Here is a 21,024-nt window from a genome sequence, read left to right on the forward strand (position 1 = left end):
CTGGGAAATTGAGAAAATGTCTAGCCCCATGTCAGATTTCAAAATTGAATATAAAAAAATATGTTTGCTCTTTTGAGAAATGGATTCAGTGCAGAATTCTGCTGGAGCAGCACTATTAACTGATGTGTTTTGAAAAAAACATGTTTTCTCATGACAGGATCCCTTTAATAAAATAAAATAAAGTGGTTATATTGCCCTACACACGAGCCCAGTGTATAGTTTATGTTCCATATGTTAGGAAATATAGGGGGGAAACTGGTTACCCCCAACAAAATTTACGCTCTTTTTCAGCCTATTACCCTGAAAAAAAGGAAAAGACTCCAGCGTTTTATGGGACTTAGAAAAATTTTCAACTATTTTTTGAGGAACTCCTATCTACTCTATTGCACTTCTCCTGGTCTGAGGTGGCGAAGGCAAGTCTGGCGCAAGAGGTAACGTTCAGTAAAATCTGCATCTTAGTGAATTTGCGTAGTTACGTCCATTCGCCAGAGTTCAAATTCGCTGGGGTTAGGGAGCGAAGTACCGATACAGTCTCCTTCACTAGCGAAATTACGCTAGTAAATCGTCGAAGTTCGGAAATGACGTCATGCTGGCGAATTTTTGCCCTTCGCCCTTTAGTAAATTTGCCCCTAAGAGACTTGGTTTGAATCTGCTGTGTTTTTTAGCGAAGTCCTAGCGCCCTCTAATCATTGACTACCACTGGATTCCATGCCCCGAAACAGACTTGAACACTTGGACAGAAAATGTTTCACTTTTATTAAGCACATTATATTTTTTCCTTGTTTCCACACAGACACCATAATCAGCACATGTTCACTTAGTTTGTACTCTATACACACGTCTCTGGAGCCGAGACAGCAAAGAGACCCTGGGAAGATCTGAGGTCTCATCCTGGAAGACTCAATGTGGCTGGTGATACTCAGAAGGCCAGGAGATACTGAAATGTACAGGTCATTAAAGGATCACCAGGAGAGAAGGGCTTTCACCTCTATCTTATCCTTCTTTCCAGGAGTAACTGAGCTCCATGTGCTGTAAGTGGCAGCATCCTCTTTGGCTCTAGACTTGGAAACCATAGAGCTGGGTGCCGGAAACCGACCCGATCCATCATGGCGGCAAAATGGTCACAGTCTATTCAGTAGCAACAATCTGGAAAATCTACGACGGAACGACCTAGATTCTAAGCTTCTCCTACAACACAACATTGTAGTTGATCTTTATTTATTTATTTCATTTTTTTTTTTAAAGATTTTTTTTCCCTTTTTTTTTTGTGAAACTGTGAAAAAAGGAAACCATTTTGTGAAAAAAAACAGAATTAAAAAAAATAAAAGGACAACAAAGGAAGCTACAAATTCTCATGATATGAAGATACGCAAGTGTACCAGAGCTCTTAAAAGGGGTGGATTTTGGGGGGGGGGGAATAAAACACGCACGCGCACACACATACATTATTTTACACACACGTTGGACACTGAACACCACGCAAATATGGCAAAGAGTCTGAGGACCGGAGTCCCTCCTAAACCGGCCTCCATGTTCCAGCGAACGTAGCAATTTCTCCGGTATTGCTCATTATCACCTCTTTTTGTTTTGTCTAAACAAAGATTAAAAACCCCAAAAAAATAGAATTAGAGGGTTTAGTGCACCTTTGCGCAACTACAAAAGGCGAGTTGCTGCGCCGGCCACCACTACTGACGCACTCTAGATGTGCTTCCATGGCTGCCCGCGTGGTTGAAGATGCGGTGGAAAGTTTGCAGAGTACTGACTGGCTTTCTACAGGGCCCAAATCTTGCCCAAGCTTTTTATTTTTTCAGCGTCTCTGTAACACTGCTTTATGGTGTGCCACGTCTTGTGAGGCCAGGAGAGGAACCGCAGCTGTGCCTGGTATAACAAGTACAAGGACCAGTTCTGGAGTAAAAAAATCCTTGGTTAATTGCAGGTGGCACAGGTTGGCCCTGGGGCTTTCGGTTACCCAGAGATCCAAGTTGGCGGTTCCTTGGAGAAGCCTGCAGGTTGTGGTTGTGCAGACAGTAAGAGTGTGGCCAATGCATTGGTTTGGTTGAATGTAACCGAGGGCTGCAGGCGATGAGAGAGGCTCTCAAATCAGGCCTTGAGTTGGTGCCACTGCGCTACAGCCGTTCTGGGGTGAGAGATCATATCCTTCCAGTGTTTGACTTCCCCGGGACCACTCTTCCACGACAAGTAAATCTACAGAAAGAAAACAGATGTCTTAGATATTGGTTTTTTCCCCCAGGTTACATATCTTTGTTTTTTAACGAAGAACTAAAGAAATAGCTAGAAATGTTATACATTATGTTTTGAGGCTTCTGTACCAGCCCAAGGCAACCACAGCCCTTTAGCAGTAAAGATCTGTGTCTCCAAAGATGCCCCAGTAGCTCCCCATCTTCTTTTCTGCTGATTCACTGCACATGCTCTGTGCTGCTGTCACTAACTGAGCTTAGGGAGCCACTCACAATATACAGTACACATAGAATAGAAATGTCACAATATAAGGCTGATTAGTAATTAATACACATAATTACTACATGGCAGCACAGAAACCAGTGCAATTAGCATCAGAATTGAATAATCAGCAAACCTGTAGCATCAGCTTATATTACAGCCAGGGAAGCTCATTTGCTGCTGGATAATTAGTGACGAGCCCTAAGCTTAGCTTCTCAACAGCCAATCAGAGCCCACTGAGCATGTGAGTGTCACAGACACTTTCCAAGATGGTGACCCCCTGTGACAAGTTTGAAGTCCTGGATCATTGCTGCTATTTACTGAGCCATATTAATTTTTAGGTTTTAGTTCTCCTCTGTACTACACCATTGCCCTTTATTCTGTATCCTGCCTCTATCTTTCATTCTACAATATCCCCTTGTTGTACTTTCCATTTTTGTCTTCATTCTAGGGACCTCCGGCCCTTTATTCTGTGTATTCCTCATTTTTTACACTCTCCTTGTCCTTAATTTGTTATGCTCCCTTTGTCCATCATATTGTCCACCCTGTTGTTCTTCAATCTGCACTAACTCTCTGCCCTTTTTATTCTGTACAATCTCATCCTTCTTCTTTACACTTCCCCACTCCTTTATTGTATCTGCTCTCCTTGTCCTTCATTCTATATACCCACTAATTCTGTTATTTGTGTGCATCCCCCGATGTCCTTCATTCTCTAGTCCTTTTTTGTATACACTGCCTCCTATCCCTTATCATGTGCTTTAATCTGTACATTCTCCTTACTTTCCTTCATTTTTTCATTCTGTAGATGATTGCAATCTTTCATACTACTTGTCCTTCATTTGATATGCTTGTTCTTTGATATGCAGATACCCCCTGTCCTTTTTATTCTGTAGGTTTCCTCTACCCTCATCCTTCATTCCATACATGCTCCCTTTCCTTCGTTCTTTACGCTTCCCCTCTCATTTATTGTATATACTCCCTCCCAGTATCGGACTGGGACAATCAGGGCCCACCCAAAAACCTTAGACTAGGGGCCCACCAAGAAAAACCTTAGACCAGGGGCCACTCTCAGTACTATTCTTCTTCTTATTCTCACTCAACATCTATTCTCCTAGTCTCTTTTCTTGACATACTATAATCGGTTACTCCATCTATTTAGCCTCTTTGTTCTCATAGAAATAGGGAATGGCCATGAAATAGGCCAAATGTCTAGCAGCATGAGGCCCCACCGGGAGTTTTCCTGGTATCCCAGTCCGACATTGCTCCCTTCTTGTACTTTATTCCGTATACCCCTCTTTCTGTCATTCTGTACATTCTACATTCATTCTGTAGATTTTGCTAGCAGGTTGGCCATTCCTTATCTAAGTAAATCCCATCCCCAAATAGATGGGAACCCCTTCTTTCCGGGTTTGTCAGGGGCTCCTTCTTCTTGGCCTTGGAGAAAGGAATAAAATAGAAGTCAATGGGTGGAGAGGGCAGATGAGAAGGGTTACCATGCCCAGGTGGAACCTGTAGCTGCACTAAACCTTTAGAGAAGCAAAACTTTATTTTAGTAACTGGCATTGGGAAATATGGACCTGGTGGGCATTAACAGAACCACAGCCCCAAAAATATGAGCAAAACTGAATGGAGAAGACAAAGAGGGAACAAGAAAGAAGGAGAGGCAGAACTGTAGTAAGTAAGATTACACAGAGGGGATTTCTAGAAACCATTAAAAGCAGTTGATCTTTGTTAAGTCCCCCTTTAGAACTGGGCTGTACCGCTTACAGAAAACATGATGGAGGCTCTTTTTCCTTCTCTGCACTGATGTCCGATGTGAGCCTGAGCAGTAAATGAATATATTGATCTGCTGTGAGAATTTCCCCATCTGCCTTTAATAGGCTTTTTTGTCGCTTGTGTTGTCAGCCACTAATATGTTCTAGGCTATTAAACTTCTCTGCTTGTTCTGTCTATTCAATTCCGGCAATGTCAAGTAACTGAGGTTACCTGGGAAAAGACTACTTACATGTCAGATGCAAAAGGGTTAAATATATTCTGGGGACCAGTGAAATGATTATGCTGTTTGTTACTTCCAAGACACATTTGTTTCTATCTCGTTCTCCCTCATTAGCTCTTGTTTCCGCTTCTCTTACACCCTCCCTCCTCATCTCATTTAATATCTTTTTAACAACCATTGAATCTCTTCCCTTCCTTGTCCATTACTTCCCATCTCTGTCCCTGTGACTTTTCCTTCCCCGATCATGTTCTTCACTTCTTGTACCTCACTTCTTTCTCCCCAACTTCTGTGCTTCACTTGATGCCTTCAGTGTCGGACTGGGATACCAGGGGCCCACCAGAAAACCTTAAGTTGAGGGCCCACCAAACTATTATACCTCCTCTCCTCACTCAACCTCTTTATTCTCCTAGTCTCTTTTCTCTACTTACTATACTCTATTCTTCCATTATTTAGCCTCTTTGTTCTCATAAAGAAATAGGGAATGACCATGATATAGGCCCAAAGGTTAGAAGCAGGAGGGCCCACTGACACCTTTGCCCACCGGGAGTTTTCCTGGTATCCCGGTGGGCCAGTCCGACACTGGATGCCTTACTCCTTTTTAACCAGATCCAATGCCTTGTATCCCTGTCTTGCAGTCCTATCATGTGTTCCTTTATTCTACTTATAATCAACAGCAGCGTTTCCTATCTTCACCCCTAAAATATTAAGATGTCCTGCTTTTCATTTGCCTTCCTAGATCCCCTGTGACTTAATTCTCTCTCTGATGTTCCATGCACTTCTTTCTCACACTGACCACAGTATCTTTCATCAATCTCCCAGCCAGCATTAGAGTTGCCCTATATAACTAGGTAAGTAGCACATAGGGAGAAGCAGCTCAGATATGACAAGTACTGGAATATGTAGGATAGGTCCTTGTTCATTTCCCTAGGCCCCACCTTGCCAATGACGTCGTTCCTGCTCAGCCTGTCTTTGTCCATGACAGTGATGATAATGGTTGTTTCCCGGAGCCTTTCAGTAGGGATGTCGAAGATAAACGACTCATTAAAAATAGGATTCAAGCATCGCTTCATAACCACAGTTTTTTTCTTCTCAACCCTTTTATCCTTGTTCATGAGCCACACTTTCACGTAGGGGTCTGAGAAGACAAGTGAAAAGGTGTTATAGGCAATGCGTCTAATTAATGTCACCAGGCTACATAGATAGATAGATAATAGATAGATAGATAGATAGATAGATAATAAACAGGTATATAGATGATAGATAGATAGATGATAGATAGATAGATGATAGATAGATATAATAGATAGATATAATAGATAGATAGATAGACAGACAGACAGACAGACAGACAGATAGATAGATAGATAGATAGATAGAGAGATAGATAGATGATAGATAGATGATAGATAGATAGATAGATAGATATAATAGATAGATAGATAGATAGATAGATAGATAGAGAGAGATGATAGAGATAGATAGATAGATATAATAGATAGATGATAGATAGATAGATAGATAGATATAATAGATAGATGATAGATAGATAGATAGATAGATAGATAGATAGATAGATAATAAACAGGTATATAGATGATAGATGATAGATAGATAGAGAGAGATGATAGAGATAGATAGATAGATAGATGATAGATAATAAACAGGTAGACAGATAGAGAGATACATAGATAGATAAATAGAAAGATAATAGATAATAAACAGGTAGATAGATGATAGATAGATAGATGCTAGATAATAGATAGATAGATAGATAGATAGATGATAGATTATAAATAGGTAGGTAGAGAGACAGACAGACAGATGATAGATAGATGATAAATATATAGATAGATAAATAGAAAGATAATAGATAATAAAAAGGTAGATAGATGATAGATAGATAGATGATAGATAGATAGATAGATAGATAGATAGATAGATAGATGATAAATTATAAATAGATAGATAGATAAATATATGATAGATAGATAATAAACAGGTAGAGAGATAGATAGATAATAAACAGGTAGATATAGATAGATAATAGATAGATAGATATTTAATATAGACAGATATTAATGTTAAAACAAATGGTAAAAACAAGACACGGTTTACAGCGCCCCCTACACTGGCTGATTCTTTGGACCTTGCCTGTATGTTCTTCTATACACGGAGCAGTGTTGATAACATGGGTATAAAACTGGCACATACCTGAGGTACCGCCGATATCCATAGCTTTCAGGTTCCGTGCCTTTATGATATTGACAATGATGGAGTTGGCAGAAGGGTTGTAGCACAAAGACAGGAGCAATTCCCCTCGACTGCCCTGTTAAAAACAAAACAGAAATGCTCACATTGGTTTCCTCATAAGCAGTGGAGTAAACAGATGTTACCGGGCCCCACAGCAAATTTATTTTAGGGCCCCCAACATATCCAGAGGTTGCCCTGTTTTCAGGCCCGGATTTGTGGAAAGGCCACGTAGGCCCGGCCCTAGGGTGGCAGGATTTTAGGGGGGCAACATGCTGCCCAACCACACCCACATTTGTTCAAAAACACTGGGGATGCGCTGGAGATACAATCATTTTTTAAATTCCCGTGCACCAATGGCCAGGGTTGAAGAACGGTAGTGGGCCTAGGGGCGCCCACTATGTAAATCCGGCCCTGCCTGTTTTATGAAATCGCTCATTATTTAGTTTTCATGGGACCCCCTATACCTCCTGGTCCCCCTGGGACACTGGGAAAAAACCCAGTGGTCCCCGACCCTCATTGGCCCCTGCCGGCCCCGACTTCTGGAGTCGCACTAATTGTATAAATTCTTTCCTGTGATCCCGGGCCTGCTCCCAGCAATGGGAATTCTCAGCCTCCGGTTAATGAGGCTGCTCCCAGCTCTCTGGATTCCTGGCTTTTGTTACACATATATATCACAGGCGATGTAAATATCTCGAGTCAGAACATACAATTAAACCATTAGAGGAGCGAAAAGGCTACAAAATATTTCTTTCTCGAATGTGTCGCTCAGATGGGCTGTGTAAGCAGCTGTAATTATATGTTGTGATACACAATTATATATGTGTTGTAGAGGGCCCCGGGGGGACAATACGAAGCTTTTGTCTTTGTGTTGATGTGAGTAAAACATAAAGGAAAAACAGTATAACACACAGTCAAATGGATAACAGGCTGGGCAGTAGTAGGGTTAACATCTGGCTGGTATTTTACCGGCCTGTAAAAATGATGGTTGATCCCAATGTTATTAATAGGAAAAAAGATAATTATATGGGAAGGCCGGTATTTTTTTCCAGAAAAGGTGGCAACCCTAGGCAGTAGTGATGTGCAGACTGGCCTGAAACCTGCAGGGCATCGCTAACTCCTGCACAAAATCTCCGGGTCGAGCTCTTTTCCTGCTCTCCCTGCCCGCGACCTAGCAGTTCCGGCTTCCGTTGACGGAATTTATAGACTTCCACCCGCTTCCGCGCGCCCGATGTCATAACGGGGCAGGTCGGGCCTATAAATAGAGGGCAGCAACTGGCCCGTGCTGGGTGCGGTTTGGGAGCGTTAGGGTCGGGTGCGGGTCGAGAAATTCTCAACCCGCACGTCACTACTGGGCAGGGTGCAAAATGATTTTTTGCACTTTTAAAGGTGTGCTTTACCTTTAAATTAACCTTTAGTATGTTATAGAATGGCTAATTCTCAGCAGCTATTCAATTGGCCTTCATTTTTTCTTTTTGATAGTTTTTGAATTATTTGCCTTCTTCTGAGTCTTTCCAGCTTTCAAGTAGGGGGTCACCGGCTTCATCCAAAAAACAAAAAACAAAAAACTGAATGCTCTGTAAGGCTGCAAATGTTTTGTTATTGTTACTTTTTATTACTCATCTTTCTATTCAGGCCCTCTCCTATTCATAGTCCTGTCTCTTATTGAAATCTGTGCGTGGTTGCTAGGGGAATTTGTATCCTAGCAACCAAATGGCCGAACTGGCAAACTGGAGAGCTGCTGAATAAAAAGCTAAAAATAAGTCAAAAACCACAAGTAATAAAAAATGAAAACCGACTGCAAATTGTCTCAGAATATCCCTCTCTACATCCTACTATGAGTTAATTTAAAGGTGAACAACCCCTTTAAGGGCTAAACTCCATGGGATATTTTGAAGGATGGTGTCGGATGGACAAAACTTATCCTGTAATCGGATGTTCAAACTACATGGACATTTTTGCATCAGAAGCGATAGGACTGTAGGATTTGAACGCAGCTTGCTGCATCTTCATCCAATGAGATAAAATCTGGTGTCTGACAAACTAAACCATACAACTTTACATTCTGGCTATAGGGGATCAGATTAAGATTTCTCCTGCTGTTGGATGCCATGATCAGATAAAATTTGACCCACAAAATCAGATAAAAGGAGTTTTAGGGCTGTTACACATGGGCGTTTTTTCCTGCGCTCCCCTGTGTTGCGACTTCTTCCGTTCAGCCGCAGGTTAGACGCACTCAATTATTGTGAAGGGGGCTGTACTCACAAAGACGCATGTAAGTGCTGAACGCAGGTGAAATGCAACATGCTGCATCCTACCTACGTTTGGGGCTTACATGCATCTGTGTGAGTGCAGCCCCCTTCACAATAATAGACTGCGTCTACTCCTTCGGCTGAATGGAAAAAATCGCAACACAGAGGAGCGCAGGAAAAACCGCCCGCGTGTAAGAGCCAGAAGGCTGGAATTACACGGTGCGTGACCTTCCGATCGGATGCGATGAGAGGAACCGCAGGCGTCACGTCGGGTTTGCCGAATCGAATGTAAGTAATGTCGCATCTACAAACTGATTGCATCCGACACAACACTACTGTCGGATGCGAACGATGCACGTTGCGTCTTCATCCGACAGTTGTGCCGTGTCGGATGCAATCAGCTTGTAGATGCGACACTTGTATTACTTACATTTGACAAATCCGACGTGACACCTGCGCTTCCTCTCATCGGATCGGAATGGATGCGCACAGTGTAGTTCCAGCCCAAATCAGTTCAATCTGTAGCATGCATCTAAAACGATTGCTAATTAGCCATGCAAGATGCGGATTCAATATGTGGCCGATATGAAAGAGGTGAGGTAGCATCCCTATCACGGACACCCCCTAGCTTGTACATCATTTAAGGAGTGCTAGCAGGTGCAAGAAGTTGAAGAGTCCTGTACTTACTTCAAGTATTAATCACAGGGCTTTGTGGCTACAGAACTGCTGAATCTGGCGCAAGGTGTTCTGTGGATGGGACTGAAATGGGTGGTTCACCTTTAAGTTACCTTTTAGAATGTTATAGTATTGCCAATTCTAAGCAACTTTTCAGCTGGTCTTCATTATTTTATTAAATAGTTTTTTTTTAACTATTTGCCTTTTTTGTCTGACGCTTTCCTAGCTTTCAAATGGAGGTCGCTGACCCCATCTAAAAACAAATGCTCTGTAAGACTACAAATTTACTGTTATTGCTACTTTTTATTCCTCATCTTTGTATTTAGGCCTCTCCTATTCATATTCCAGTCTATTGTTTAAATTAGCGCATGGTTGCTAGGGGAATTTGGACCCTAGCAGCCAGATTGCTCAACTAGAAAACTGAAGAGCTGCTAAATAAAAAGCTAAATAACTCAAAAAAACACAAATAATAAAAAATGAAAGCCAATTGGAAATTGTCTCAGAATATCGCTCTCTACATCATACTCAAAGTTAACTCAACACCTCCTAAAGGGGTGCAAGTTAGGGCCATGGCCCTTGCATTGGTGGGATGTAAATGAGGTGGGTATGTAGGTATGTGACACACTTCAATGAGTAGGTTTGAACTAGGGTTGCAATGAGTATTTACCAAACACTTTAGGCAGGTGTAGTGGGGAGATCTCCTTCACATGATACAACGTTTCGGGGTGTGCCCCTTTGTCAGACATGTATGAAACGCTACATCACGTGACTTTAATAAAATTTCAGGGGATCTCCCCGCTACACCTGCCTGAAGTGTTTGGTAAATCCTCATTGAGAGGTGCCGACCCCACCAACCAACAAAAGGCACTACACGTTTGGAGAAGCTGGCAGCGCCGGATTTCTTCTCCAGCCGCCCCTAGGCCGCGCGGTCCGCCTTCCCAGCGCCCGCCTTCCCAGCACGCCGGCGAAAAAACACCGGTGCAGCTGGTGTAGTTGAACGGGGACGCGAACGTCCCCATAATGCGGCTGGGCGGCATGCCGCCCCTATTTTTTGCCGCCCTAGGCCCGGGCCTATGCGGCCTTGCCGCAAATCCGGGCCTGGAAGCTGGGAGAATAGGAAGCTTGTTTGTTTTAAACTAAGGTTGCCACCTGGCTAGTAAAAATGATGGTCGATCCCAATGTTATTAATAGGGAATAAAGATAAATATATAGGAAGGTCAGTGATCCCAATGTTATTAATAGGGAAAAAGATAAATATATAGGAAGGTCAGTGATCCCAATGTTATTAATAGGGAATAAAGATAAATATATAGGAAGGTCAGTGATCCCAATGTTATTAATAGGGAATAAAGATAAATATATAGGAAGGTCAGTGATCCCAATGTTATTAATAGGGAAAAAGATAAATATATAGGAAGGTCAGTGATCCCAATGTTATTAATAGGGAATAAAGATAAATATATAGGAAGGTCAGTGATCCCAATGTTATTAATAGGGAATAAAGATAAATATATAGGAAGGTCAGTGATCTCAATGTTATTAATAGGGAATAAAGATAAATATATAGGAAGGTCAGTGATCCCAATGTTATTAATAGGGAATAAAGATAAATATATAGGAAGGTCAGTGATCCCAATGTTATTAATAGGGAAAAAAGATAAATATATAGGAAGGTCAGTGATCCCAATGTTATTAATAGGGAATAAAGATAAATATATAGGAAGGTCAGTGATCCCAATGTTATTAATAGGGAATAAAGATAAATATATAGGAAGGTCAGTGATCCCAATCTTATTAATAGGGAAAAAAGATAAATATATAGGAAGGTCAGTGATCCCAATGTTATTAATAGGGAATAAAGATAAATATATAGGAAGGTCAGTGATCCCAATATTATTAATAGGGAATAAAGATAAATATATAGGAAGGTCAGTGATCCCAATATTATTAATAGGGAATAAAGATAAATATATAGGAAGGTCAGTGATCCCAATGTTATTAATAGGGAATAAAGATAAATATATAGGAAGGTCAGTGATATGATCCCAATGTTATTAATAGGGAATAAAGATAAATATATAGGAAGGTCAGTGATCCCAATGTTATTAATAGGGAATAAAGATAAACATATAGGAAGGTCAGTGATCCCAATGTTATTAATAGGGAAAAAAGATAAATATATAGGAAGGCCAGTGATCCCAATGTTATTAATAGGGAATAAAGATAAATATATAGGAAGGTCAGTGATCCCAATGTTATTAATAGGGAATAAAGATAAATATATAGGAAGGTCAGTGATCCCAATGTTATTAATAGGGAATAAAGATAAATATAAAGGAAGGTCAGTGATCCCAATGTTATTAATAGGAAATAAAGATAAATATATAGGAAGGTCAGTGATATGATCCCAATGTTATTAATAGGGAATAAAGATAAATATATAGGAAGGTCAGTGATCCCAATGTTATTAATAGGGAATAAAGATAAATATATAGGAAGGCCAGTGATCCCAATGTTATTAATAGGGAATAAAGATAAACATATAGGAAGGTCAGTGATCCCAATGTTATTAATAGGGAATAAAGATAAATATATAGGAAGGTCAGTGATCCCAATGTTATTAATAGGGAATAAAGATAAATATATAGGAAGGCCAGTATTTTTGGCAACCCTATGTGGACTGTAGGATCTCCTTTTGCTTATGTGGGCTTCTATAGGTAGATTGTCAGCTCCAGTGGGGACTGATGTGAATGATGTACAATCTCTGTAAAGGTCTGGCCACACAAGCAGATTCTGGGAGATTCCCAACGACAAATCTCCTCTTCTTCGGGGCGACAATCTCCCAACCTGCCTTCCCCCTGCCCTGCGCCGGCCAATTGATAAATACATATATAGGAAGGCCGGTATTTATTTTTCAGAAAAGGTGGCAACCCTAGTTTGAACACGTTACAATTAATGGAGGTTGCATGTTGGATCTGGCCTTGCTATGGATTACAAATCTGGGTTGAGGTGCAGAGAGCAGCACTAACCAATCACCCATCATGAATACAATGCTGCCAAAAGCACTGTTTGTGCGACAAACTCAGGTCTCTGAGCTCCGAAACAGCTGTTCTATCTGTTCCAAAGAATAGAAATTAATCCTTTTCAAGTCAAATGAACACTTTCCCAGTTTTATTGCTTTACTGGACCTGGAAGAACAAAATGGCATAACTGGGGCTGGATCATTATCTCGCCTGCGTCCCAGTTTCGGCTGACGGCTCCACTGAGCATTTATGTAAATTGCTCTGTCTGTGGTTATATTTGTGAGCTGATATGACTGGATGTTGTCTCTATAATTAACAGACACAGAACAAGACTGGATGTTTAGTTGTTCCATTAGAGATGCGAGGATCACATCTCCGTGACATGACAATATGGCAACTAAAACAGCGGTTCGAAGACTTTCCAGAGCATTAAAGGCGGCCATAGACTTAACAATTAGGATCTTTCTTGGAAGAAAGATTGTACGTTTCAATACACACGTGTAGAGCTGAATGGTCAGATATACAGTGGTGTGAAAAACTATTTGCCCCCTTCCTGATTTCTTATTTTTTTGCATGTTTGTCACACAAAATGTTTCTGATCATCAAACACATTTAACTATTAGTCAAAGATAACACAAGTAAACACAAAATGCAGTTTTTAAATGAGGGTTTTTATTATTTAGGGAGAAAAGAAATCCAAACCTGTGTGAAAAAGTAATTGCCCCCTGAACCTAATAACTGGTTGGGCCACCCTTAGCAGCAATAACTGCAATCAAGCGTTTGCGATAACTTGCAACGAGTCTTTTACAGCGCTCTGGAGGAATTTTGGCCCACTCATCTTTGCAGAATTGTTGTAATTCAGCTTTATTTGATGGTTTTCTAGAATGAACCGCCTTTTTAAGGTCATGCCACAACATCTCAATAGGATTCAGGTCAGGACTTTGACTAGGCCACTCCAAAGTCTTCATTTTGTTTTTCTTCAGCCATTCAGAGGTGGATTTGCTGGTGTGTTTTGGGTCATTGTCCTGCTGCAGCACCCAAGATCGCTTCAGCTTGAGTTGACGAACAGATGGCCGGACATTCTCCTTCAGGATTTTTTGGTAGACAGTAGAATTCATGGTTCCATCTATCACAGCAAGTCTTCCAGGTCCTGAAGCAGCAAAACAACCCCAGACCATCACACTACCACCACCATATTTTACTGTTGGTATGATGTTCTTTTTCTGAAATGCTGTGTTACTTTTACGCCAGATGTAACGGGACGCGCACCTTCCAAAATGTTCAACTTTTGTCTCGTCGGTCCACAAGGTATTTTCCCAAAAGTCTTGGCAATCATTGAGATGTTTTTTAGCAAAATTGAGACGAGCCTTAATGTTCTTTTTGCTTAAAAGTGGTTTGCGCCTTGGAAATGTGCCATGCAGGCCGTTTTTGCCCAGTCTCTTTCTTATGGTGGAGTCGTGAACACTGACCTTAATTGAGGCAAGTGAGGCCTGCAGTTCTTTAGATGTTGTCCTGGGGTCTTTTGTGGCCTCTCGGATGAGTTGTCTCTGCGCTCTTGGGGTCATTTTGGTCGGCCGGCCACTCCTGGGAAGGTTCACCACTGTTCCATGTTTTTGCCATTTGTGGATAATGGCTCTCACTGTGGTTCGCTGGGGTCACAAAGCTTTAGAAATGGCTTTATAACCTTTGAAATTGAACTCAGGTGTGATAAACCACAGTTAAGTTATTTTTTAACAAGGGGGGCAATCACTTTTTCACACAGGCCCATGTAGATTTGGAGTTTTTTTTCTCCCTTAATAACGTAAACCTTCATTTAAAAACTGCATTTTGTGTTCAATTATGTTATCTTTGACTAATAGACAAACATGCAAAAGAATAAGAAATCAGGAAGGGGGCAAATAGTTTTTCACACCACTGTACATATAGAAACAATACAATTCTACCTGTATCTGACCATTCAGCACTAACAATGGCCGATGTTTGGTTCCTTCAAAATTTTCCAGCCCGATCCACGAGCCGACCGATATCCAAGTCTTCTGCTAATGTCGGCCGGCTCTTTTCTCACCATACACTCATGTTTCGTACGATATTATCTGTGCATCTAATGGCCTCCATAAGAGATTGTTCTTACACTTCCATCGCTGCACGGTTTTAGCTCCTTCCATAAGGGCTGCATCTGGGTCAGGTCCGTCTTATTCAGAGGGATGGAGACCTCTCCGATGGGGTCGTTGCGACTGAATCGGTCGTAGTCCAATACCTGGAGATACAGAACCCGCTGCACCACTTTTTCATAAGGGAAACCTGTAGGAAGGGAACAAGAAACATCAATATATAACAACGGACACAATATATTAGACCTACTGTAAAAAGATTAAATTATTTGAACATTATACGGGGCATCATAGGATAAAAGGCATGGAAGGATATTGGATCACTTTGATTTTCCTTATGTTATCCAATGGGATTTACATCTGATTATTTGCCAGTTGCCAATGGGGACAATAGTATGAACATAACTGGAGGCTTCGAAGAATAATCCTTCCCTACTGTGGCGTAACTAAATGATTCTGGACCCCACAGCAAATTACATTTAGGGGCCCAAAACATAGACAAATTGATCTATTCTATCAAGTTATACTGAAATTCATCACTTATTTTGACATCCCTGTGTATTTGCACTCTGAAGTGGAAGATGCCATATTGATTGGCTAGACTTTATATGGCACAGGTTAAATAATGGATAACAGATAACACCATTATGATCTACAGAGCTTATCTGCTATCTGCTGTGTAACCTGAGCCTTTTCTCCTTTGAATGGCTGCCCCCATGGCTACACAGCAGCTTGTTTATATAAACTATAGTAGTACTTATCTGTTATCTACTGTGTATCCTGTGCTTGAATGGCTGCCCCCATGGCTACACAGCAGCTTGTTTATATAAACTATAGTAGTACTTATCTGTTATCTACTGTGTATCCTGTGCTTGAATGGCTGCCCCCATGGCTACACAGCAGCTTGTTTATATAAACTATAGTAGTGTTTCTGAAGCAAACACACCAGTTTTACCTGCGCAGGGCAACACTGCATTATATTTGTATTACTTTAAAACACGTTCATTTTTTGGTGCTATAGTTCCTTTAAGTCCAGCCAATCAATATGGCATCTTCCACTTCAGAGTTGATGTTACTTTTAAAGGGGTTGTTCACCTTTGAGTTCACTTGGAATATGATATAGGGAGTGATATTTTGAGACATTTTTATTTTTATTTTTTATTATTTGTGTTTTTTTATTAGCTTTTTATTCGGCAGCTGTTCGGTTATCAGTTTCAGCAATCTGGTTGCTAGGGTCCTAATTACCATGGCAACCAAGCACTGATTTGAATAAGAGACTGGACTATAAATTGAAGAGAGCATAAATAAAATGACATGTAATTATATGTTACAATAACAGTAAATTTGTAACCTTAAAGAGCAATTGTTTTTAAAGAGGTTGTTCACCTTCCAAATACTTTTTTCAGTTCAGTTGTTTTCAGATTGTTCACCAGAAATCAGCAACTATTATATCAATTCTAACAGCTGCCTTTAATGAAACTCAGGGATTCTGCTCAGCAGGGACAAAGATAAGATAATTTAGAACAGTTAAAGGGTCGGCGACCCCCCTCCCAGAGCTGCTTTAGAAAGTGAAAAATGAAACTTTACACTTTAATATTAGAAAAACGATCAGAAATATTTGGAAAAGGTCTTTATTTCTGGGGAACTATCTGAAACCAAGTGATTTGTAAAAAAGTTTTTGAAGGTGAGCAACCCCTTTAAATGGGGTCAGTGACCTCCATTCTGAAAGCTCAAAAGAGTCAGAAGAAGGCGGCACATAATGAAAAAAAAAACTATTTGAAAAGTTGCTAAGAATTGGCAGTACTATAACTTACTAAACTTAAAGGGGATATAAAGGCAAATAAATCCCATTTTTACTTTCTTTAATGAAAAAGAAACCTATTAAAAAATGTGTACTGTTTTTATAAGAAACCTGACTGTATGCAGTGAAATTCCCCCTTCATCTACTTGCTCTGACAGCTACAGATAGGAAACTTCAGATGGTCCCTAACTGCTCTGCAGGGAAACAATCATACTTTCAAACGGCCCTCCTACCTTACTTCCCTGACCTCGAGCAGCTTTGTTTGTTTCCTTGTAAAGCAGCTGGTGACCATGTAGAGATTTGTATCTGCAGACCCAGTGCAGTCTGTATATTCTGATTATTAATCAGTCTTGCTGTATCGGCTTCTGGCAGATATTATTTGACTTGTGCTGTTTTGATCATTTATGACGATCCCTAAGCAGCACAGACCACACTGAGCATGTGCACAGTCTTAGTCTTGCAAAGATGTATAACAAAGTTACAAGATGGTGACCCCCTGTGGCAAACTTTGAAAGCATAAATCATTTGTTTGATTAGGCTTGTGGTGCAGTAAGTTCGTGTTTATGTTTAGTATACAAAATACAGCATTTCTAACCTTATTCTGTTTTAGACTTTAGTTCCTCTTTAAAGCATTTGACATAGAAAACCCAAGGCTTTGTGCACACAATTATACAATTATTTAAAGGAAGCCTTGATATCCTGTGTCTAATGATGATGATGAATATTGCGGTGCACCCCACCCCTCCATATTTTGTGTCTCACCCTCAAAAAGGAAGGTTTCATTCCAGTGTGGATTGAGGTTTTTCCTCTTCACCTTTGTCTCGAGCTTGTTCTTCTTGTCTGGCAGCAGGTAGATCTTCACAAAGGGGTCGCTGGTTCCACTGAAGTCCTTGGCAGGTAGTTCCTGGGCTTTCAGGATCTTGACAGTGAGTGTGGACTCCTGGAAGTTATACCCCACGCTGAACTGAATGCGACCCAGCTTCTCTCTTCCTGAACTCTCGTGACCATCTTCTTCATCCGACCCAGGTGACAGCTGAAAAATACATCACAGCATTTATATCAGAACTCATGTCATTTTTTTAGGTACATATCTGCTTGAATCTCAAAGGGGTAGTTAGCCTTTAAAAGGGAATGAAGCCCGACCATAAACTGTGTCAATAGTTAGTGAACTATAGCAAAAATGAAAATTGTATATAAGCTTCATCATACTGAAATAAGAAACTTTATAAAAACAATCAATTAAACATTCTGCATCATTTCTGAAATAATCAAGTTTATCTTCACTATCCCTCTCTCAGCATCTGTTTCTCTTCATTCTGTCTTCATGCAGCAGTTGGGTGTCAGATATTCATTGACAGTTAGATCCAATATATCTTATAGGGGGGCTCCTTTCCTAGCAGATGTATTAGAGCTCACTCAAATAACTGATTCCAGTACAAACAAAATCTAACAAAATAACTGCCCTTTGCACAAATTCTGCATGTAGAGAGACATGATGTCTGGTGATTTTAAAGGAGAACTAAAGCTTGACTAAAGAAGTAGGTAGAAATGTTGTACATTATGTTTTAGGCTTCTGTACCAGCCCAAGGCAACCACAGCCATTTAGCAGTAAAGATCTGTGTCACCAAAGATGCCCCAGTAGCTCCCCATCTTCTTTTCTGCTGATTCACTGCACATGCTCTGTGCTGCTGTCACTTACTGAGCTTAGGGAGCCACTCACAATATACAGTACACATAGAATAGAAATGGCACAATATAAGGCTGATTAGTAATTAATACAGATAATTACTACATGGCAGCACAGAAACCAGTGCAATTAGCATCAGAATTGAATAATCAGCAAACCTGTAGCATCAGCTTATATTACAGCCAGGGAAGCTCATTTTGTGCTGGATAATTAGTGACGAGCCCTAAGCTTAGCTTCTCAACAGCCAATCAGAGCCCACTGAGCATGTGAGTGTCACAGACACTTTCCAAGATGGTGACCCCCTGTGACAAGTTTGAAGTCCTGGATCATTGCTGCTATTGACAAGCTCAAACTTTAGCCTCGTGCAATAAGTTCACTATAGAAAATATGCCATTTGTAGCCACATTCATTTCATTCATTAGGGTTTACTTCACCTCTTCTAAGTAAAAGGAGCCCCCCCTATAAGATATATTGGATCTAACTGTCAATGAATATCTGATGCCAGTGGCGGAACTACCGGGGGAGCGGGGATGCGAGCGGGCCAGGGCCCGCACCCCCTCAGGGCCCCCCGGCAGTCCGCTCGCCATTGAAAACTCGGCCAAATGCGGCCGTACGGAGGGGCGGGGCCCGGCTGCGCGTCATGCACCAGGGCCTGCCCCCCTCAACGAACGCTACTGTCTGACGCCCAACTGCTGCATGAACACAGAATAAAGAGAAACAAATGCTGAGAGAGGAATAGTGAACATAAAATTGTTTCAGAAACGGTAGAGTACAGTCCCGTCTACTCTGGGTTCTGCCGAAGCTTCCCCCAGTCTTGGGGGTCCAGCCCAGAGGACCATGACACCCATCCAGTGAATAAAAGTATGAAACAAGTGTAAAGTGCAATGCCATTGAGTGCCTTGGTAAGGCTCCGGCTGGCGACTGGAATACTTCCCGCTCACCTAATAGCTGGAGCAAAGGAAGTGAAGCAAGATTAGGCAAGAAGTGCATGTGCATAGTGCAAGACCCAAAAAAAAGAGTGAATCAAACACCCTTCCCGGGAGCACACTGAGTAACATAACACCTGCCATCAATAGGGATGTAGCGAACTGTTCGCCGGCGAACTAGTTCGCGCGAACTTCGACTGTTCGCGTCCGCCGCAAGTTCGCGAACGTCGCGCGACGTTCACCAATAGGCGTTTGCGTCAAAATCGTTCGACCATTCGACCATTCGGTCGCTAAAATCGAACGATTTTCGTTCGATTCGAACGAAAATCGTTCGATCGAACGATTAAAATCCTTCGATCGTTCGAATCGAACGATTTTCGGATGTTCGAAGTTCGCGAACAGTTCGCGAACTGTTCGCATTTTTTGCCAGTGTTCGCGAATGGCGTTCGCGAACACATACTCGGCGGTTCGCTACATCCCTAGCCATCAACAGGCTGTAAGTACAGGACCCTGGTGTCCCTTAGTTCTGCTAAGGTTGAACATCTGAATTCAAATCCATCTTGGGTTGTGCAGGGGGACAATTACACACCACCCTGCAAACATGGTGCTCATTTTTTTTTTGCATTTTGCACTGCCCCCATATATGTAAATTCCATGCACAAAGTACCATATACAGTAACTGCATCCAAATCAAATTCATAAAACATGATACACGGCCATGTTTGCTTGCGGCTTTCCTTTTTTATCTGCAGTGAGTAGGGGGGAAACTATACCCATTGCCCCCTTTTTATTTTGCCTGCCGTGTCAGTGACCCGGTGAAATGCAATTGAACGCGAGCAATTGTGACAGCTACAACATTCTCTCCGAAATAACAGACACGCGTGTTTTTAGCAGATGCCAAACACGGAGCTTGTTAAACGACGACGCCTCTCGCTTTTTAGGGAATCTAAGAAAATATCTAGTAGGAGACTACGGAATCATTGACCTCTCCTGGCAAAATGCAGCCCCAATGAAATTGTTTTCTCAGCTTTCTCAGCAAACAATGTGATATATTTTATGCTCCATCAATCTATGAAACTTGTACATATCTATATAAAGGAATTGCATAGCATGGCTTTTCATTTATCATCTCACCTCTTCTTTTAGAGGCAGGGAATTTAAAGTAATAGAAGGATCATATCTCCGAGCTTCAGGCCTAATTAATTCCCCTATTTCACCTGTATAAGCACATTTATTGTCTCACGTTCCCTGGGCTGCTCAAACCCTGGAATTAACGAGAGAATATTCAATTGTTCGCACAATGACCACCCGCGGAAGGCAGATAACTATATTAATGACGACTTTTGTTACCCGATTATTCTTAGTTCATTTCCAGGCGTATGGGTGAGCGTGTTCTGGGGATGTCACAGGAAACAATGATGTTAAAGTAAAACAATATACTGCGCTTATAAATAGTGGTGTAACTAGAAATAACTGCTTCTAACAGCTAAATCTTTAGGGTCTCTATATCTGGGAGAATAAAACACCTATTTTGCACAAAGACACTGAATTTTTATATCAGGACAAATACTCTGCCAGCAACAACCACCAACCAACAGCACATGATTGATGGGCTGCAGGCTGGAAATCCCCCATAAAACATATCCTAAACATTACACAATATAATACAGTCACAAGCGCTCAACAAAACTGGTGCAATCCCCTCTCTAAAAGTGTTATCTGCATCTTGTCTCTGATTTGTGAACGAGCACAATTGCATTGCCACCTGTTCGGTTTTTCTAATGTCTCAACTTTCTGTTCGGTTTTCAGCCTTGTGAACAATAATCTGGCCAATAAATGAAAACCA

At 41.2% G+C, this 21,024-nt stretch overlaps 1 protein-coding gene across 6 annotated transcripts in view; it reads right to left on the minus strand.

Moving 5' to 3' along the window:
• Positions 1 to 732: 732 nt before the first annotated feature.
• The window catches only part of LOC108714932 (synaptotagmin-7), a 230,659-nt gene continuing 210,367 nt past the window's right edge, over positions 733 to 21,024 (minus strand). For all 6 annotated transcript variants that reach the window (XM_041560872.1, XM_041560871.1, XM_041560873.1 and 3 more), the window contains 5 exons: positions 17,328 to 17,598; positions 14,785 to 14,954; positions 6,668 to 6,782; positions 5,392 to 5,591; positions 733 to 2,205 (listed from right to left, as the gene is read on the minus strand). In XM_041560872.1, coding sequence (XP_041416806.1) covers positions 2,101 to 2,205; positions 5,392 to 5,591; positions 6,668 to 6,782; positions 14,785 to 14,954; positions 17,328 to 17,598 — 861 coding nt within the window. In that variant the 3' untranslated portion in view covers positions 733 to 2,100. The remainder of the gene's footprint in view (positions 2,206 to 5,391; positions 5,592 to 6,667; positions 6,783 to 14,784; positions 14,955 to 17,327; positions 17,599 to 21,024) is intronic.

The sequence above is a fragment of the Xenopus laevis genome, chromosome 4S (genome assembly GCF_017654675.1).
Source record: "Xenopus laevis strain J_2021 chromosome 4S, Xenopus_laevis_v10.1, whole genome shotgun sequence".
NCBI classification, from domain to species: domain Eukaryota; kingdom Metazoa; phylum Chordata; class Amphibia; order Anura; family Pipidae; genus Xenopus; species Xenopus laevis.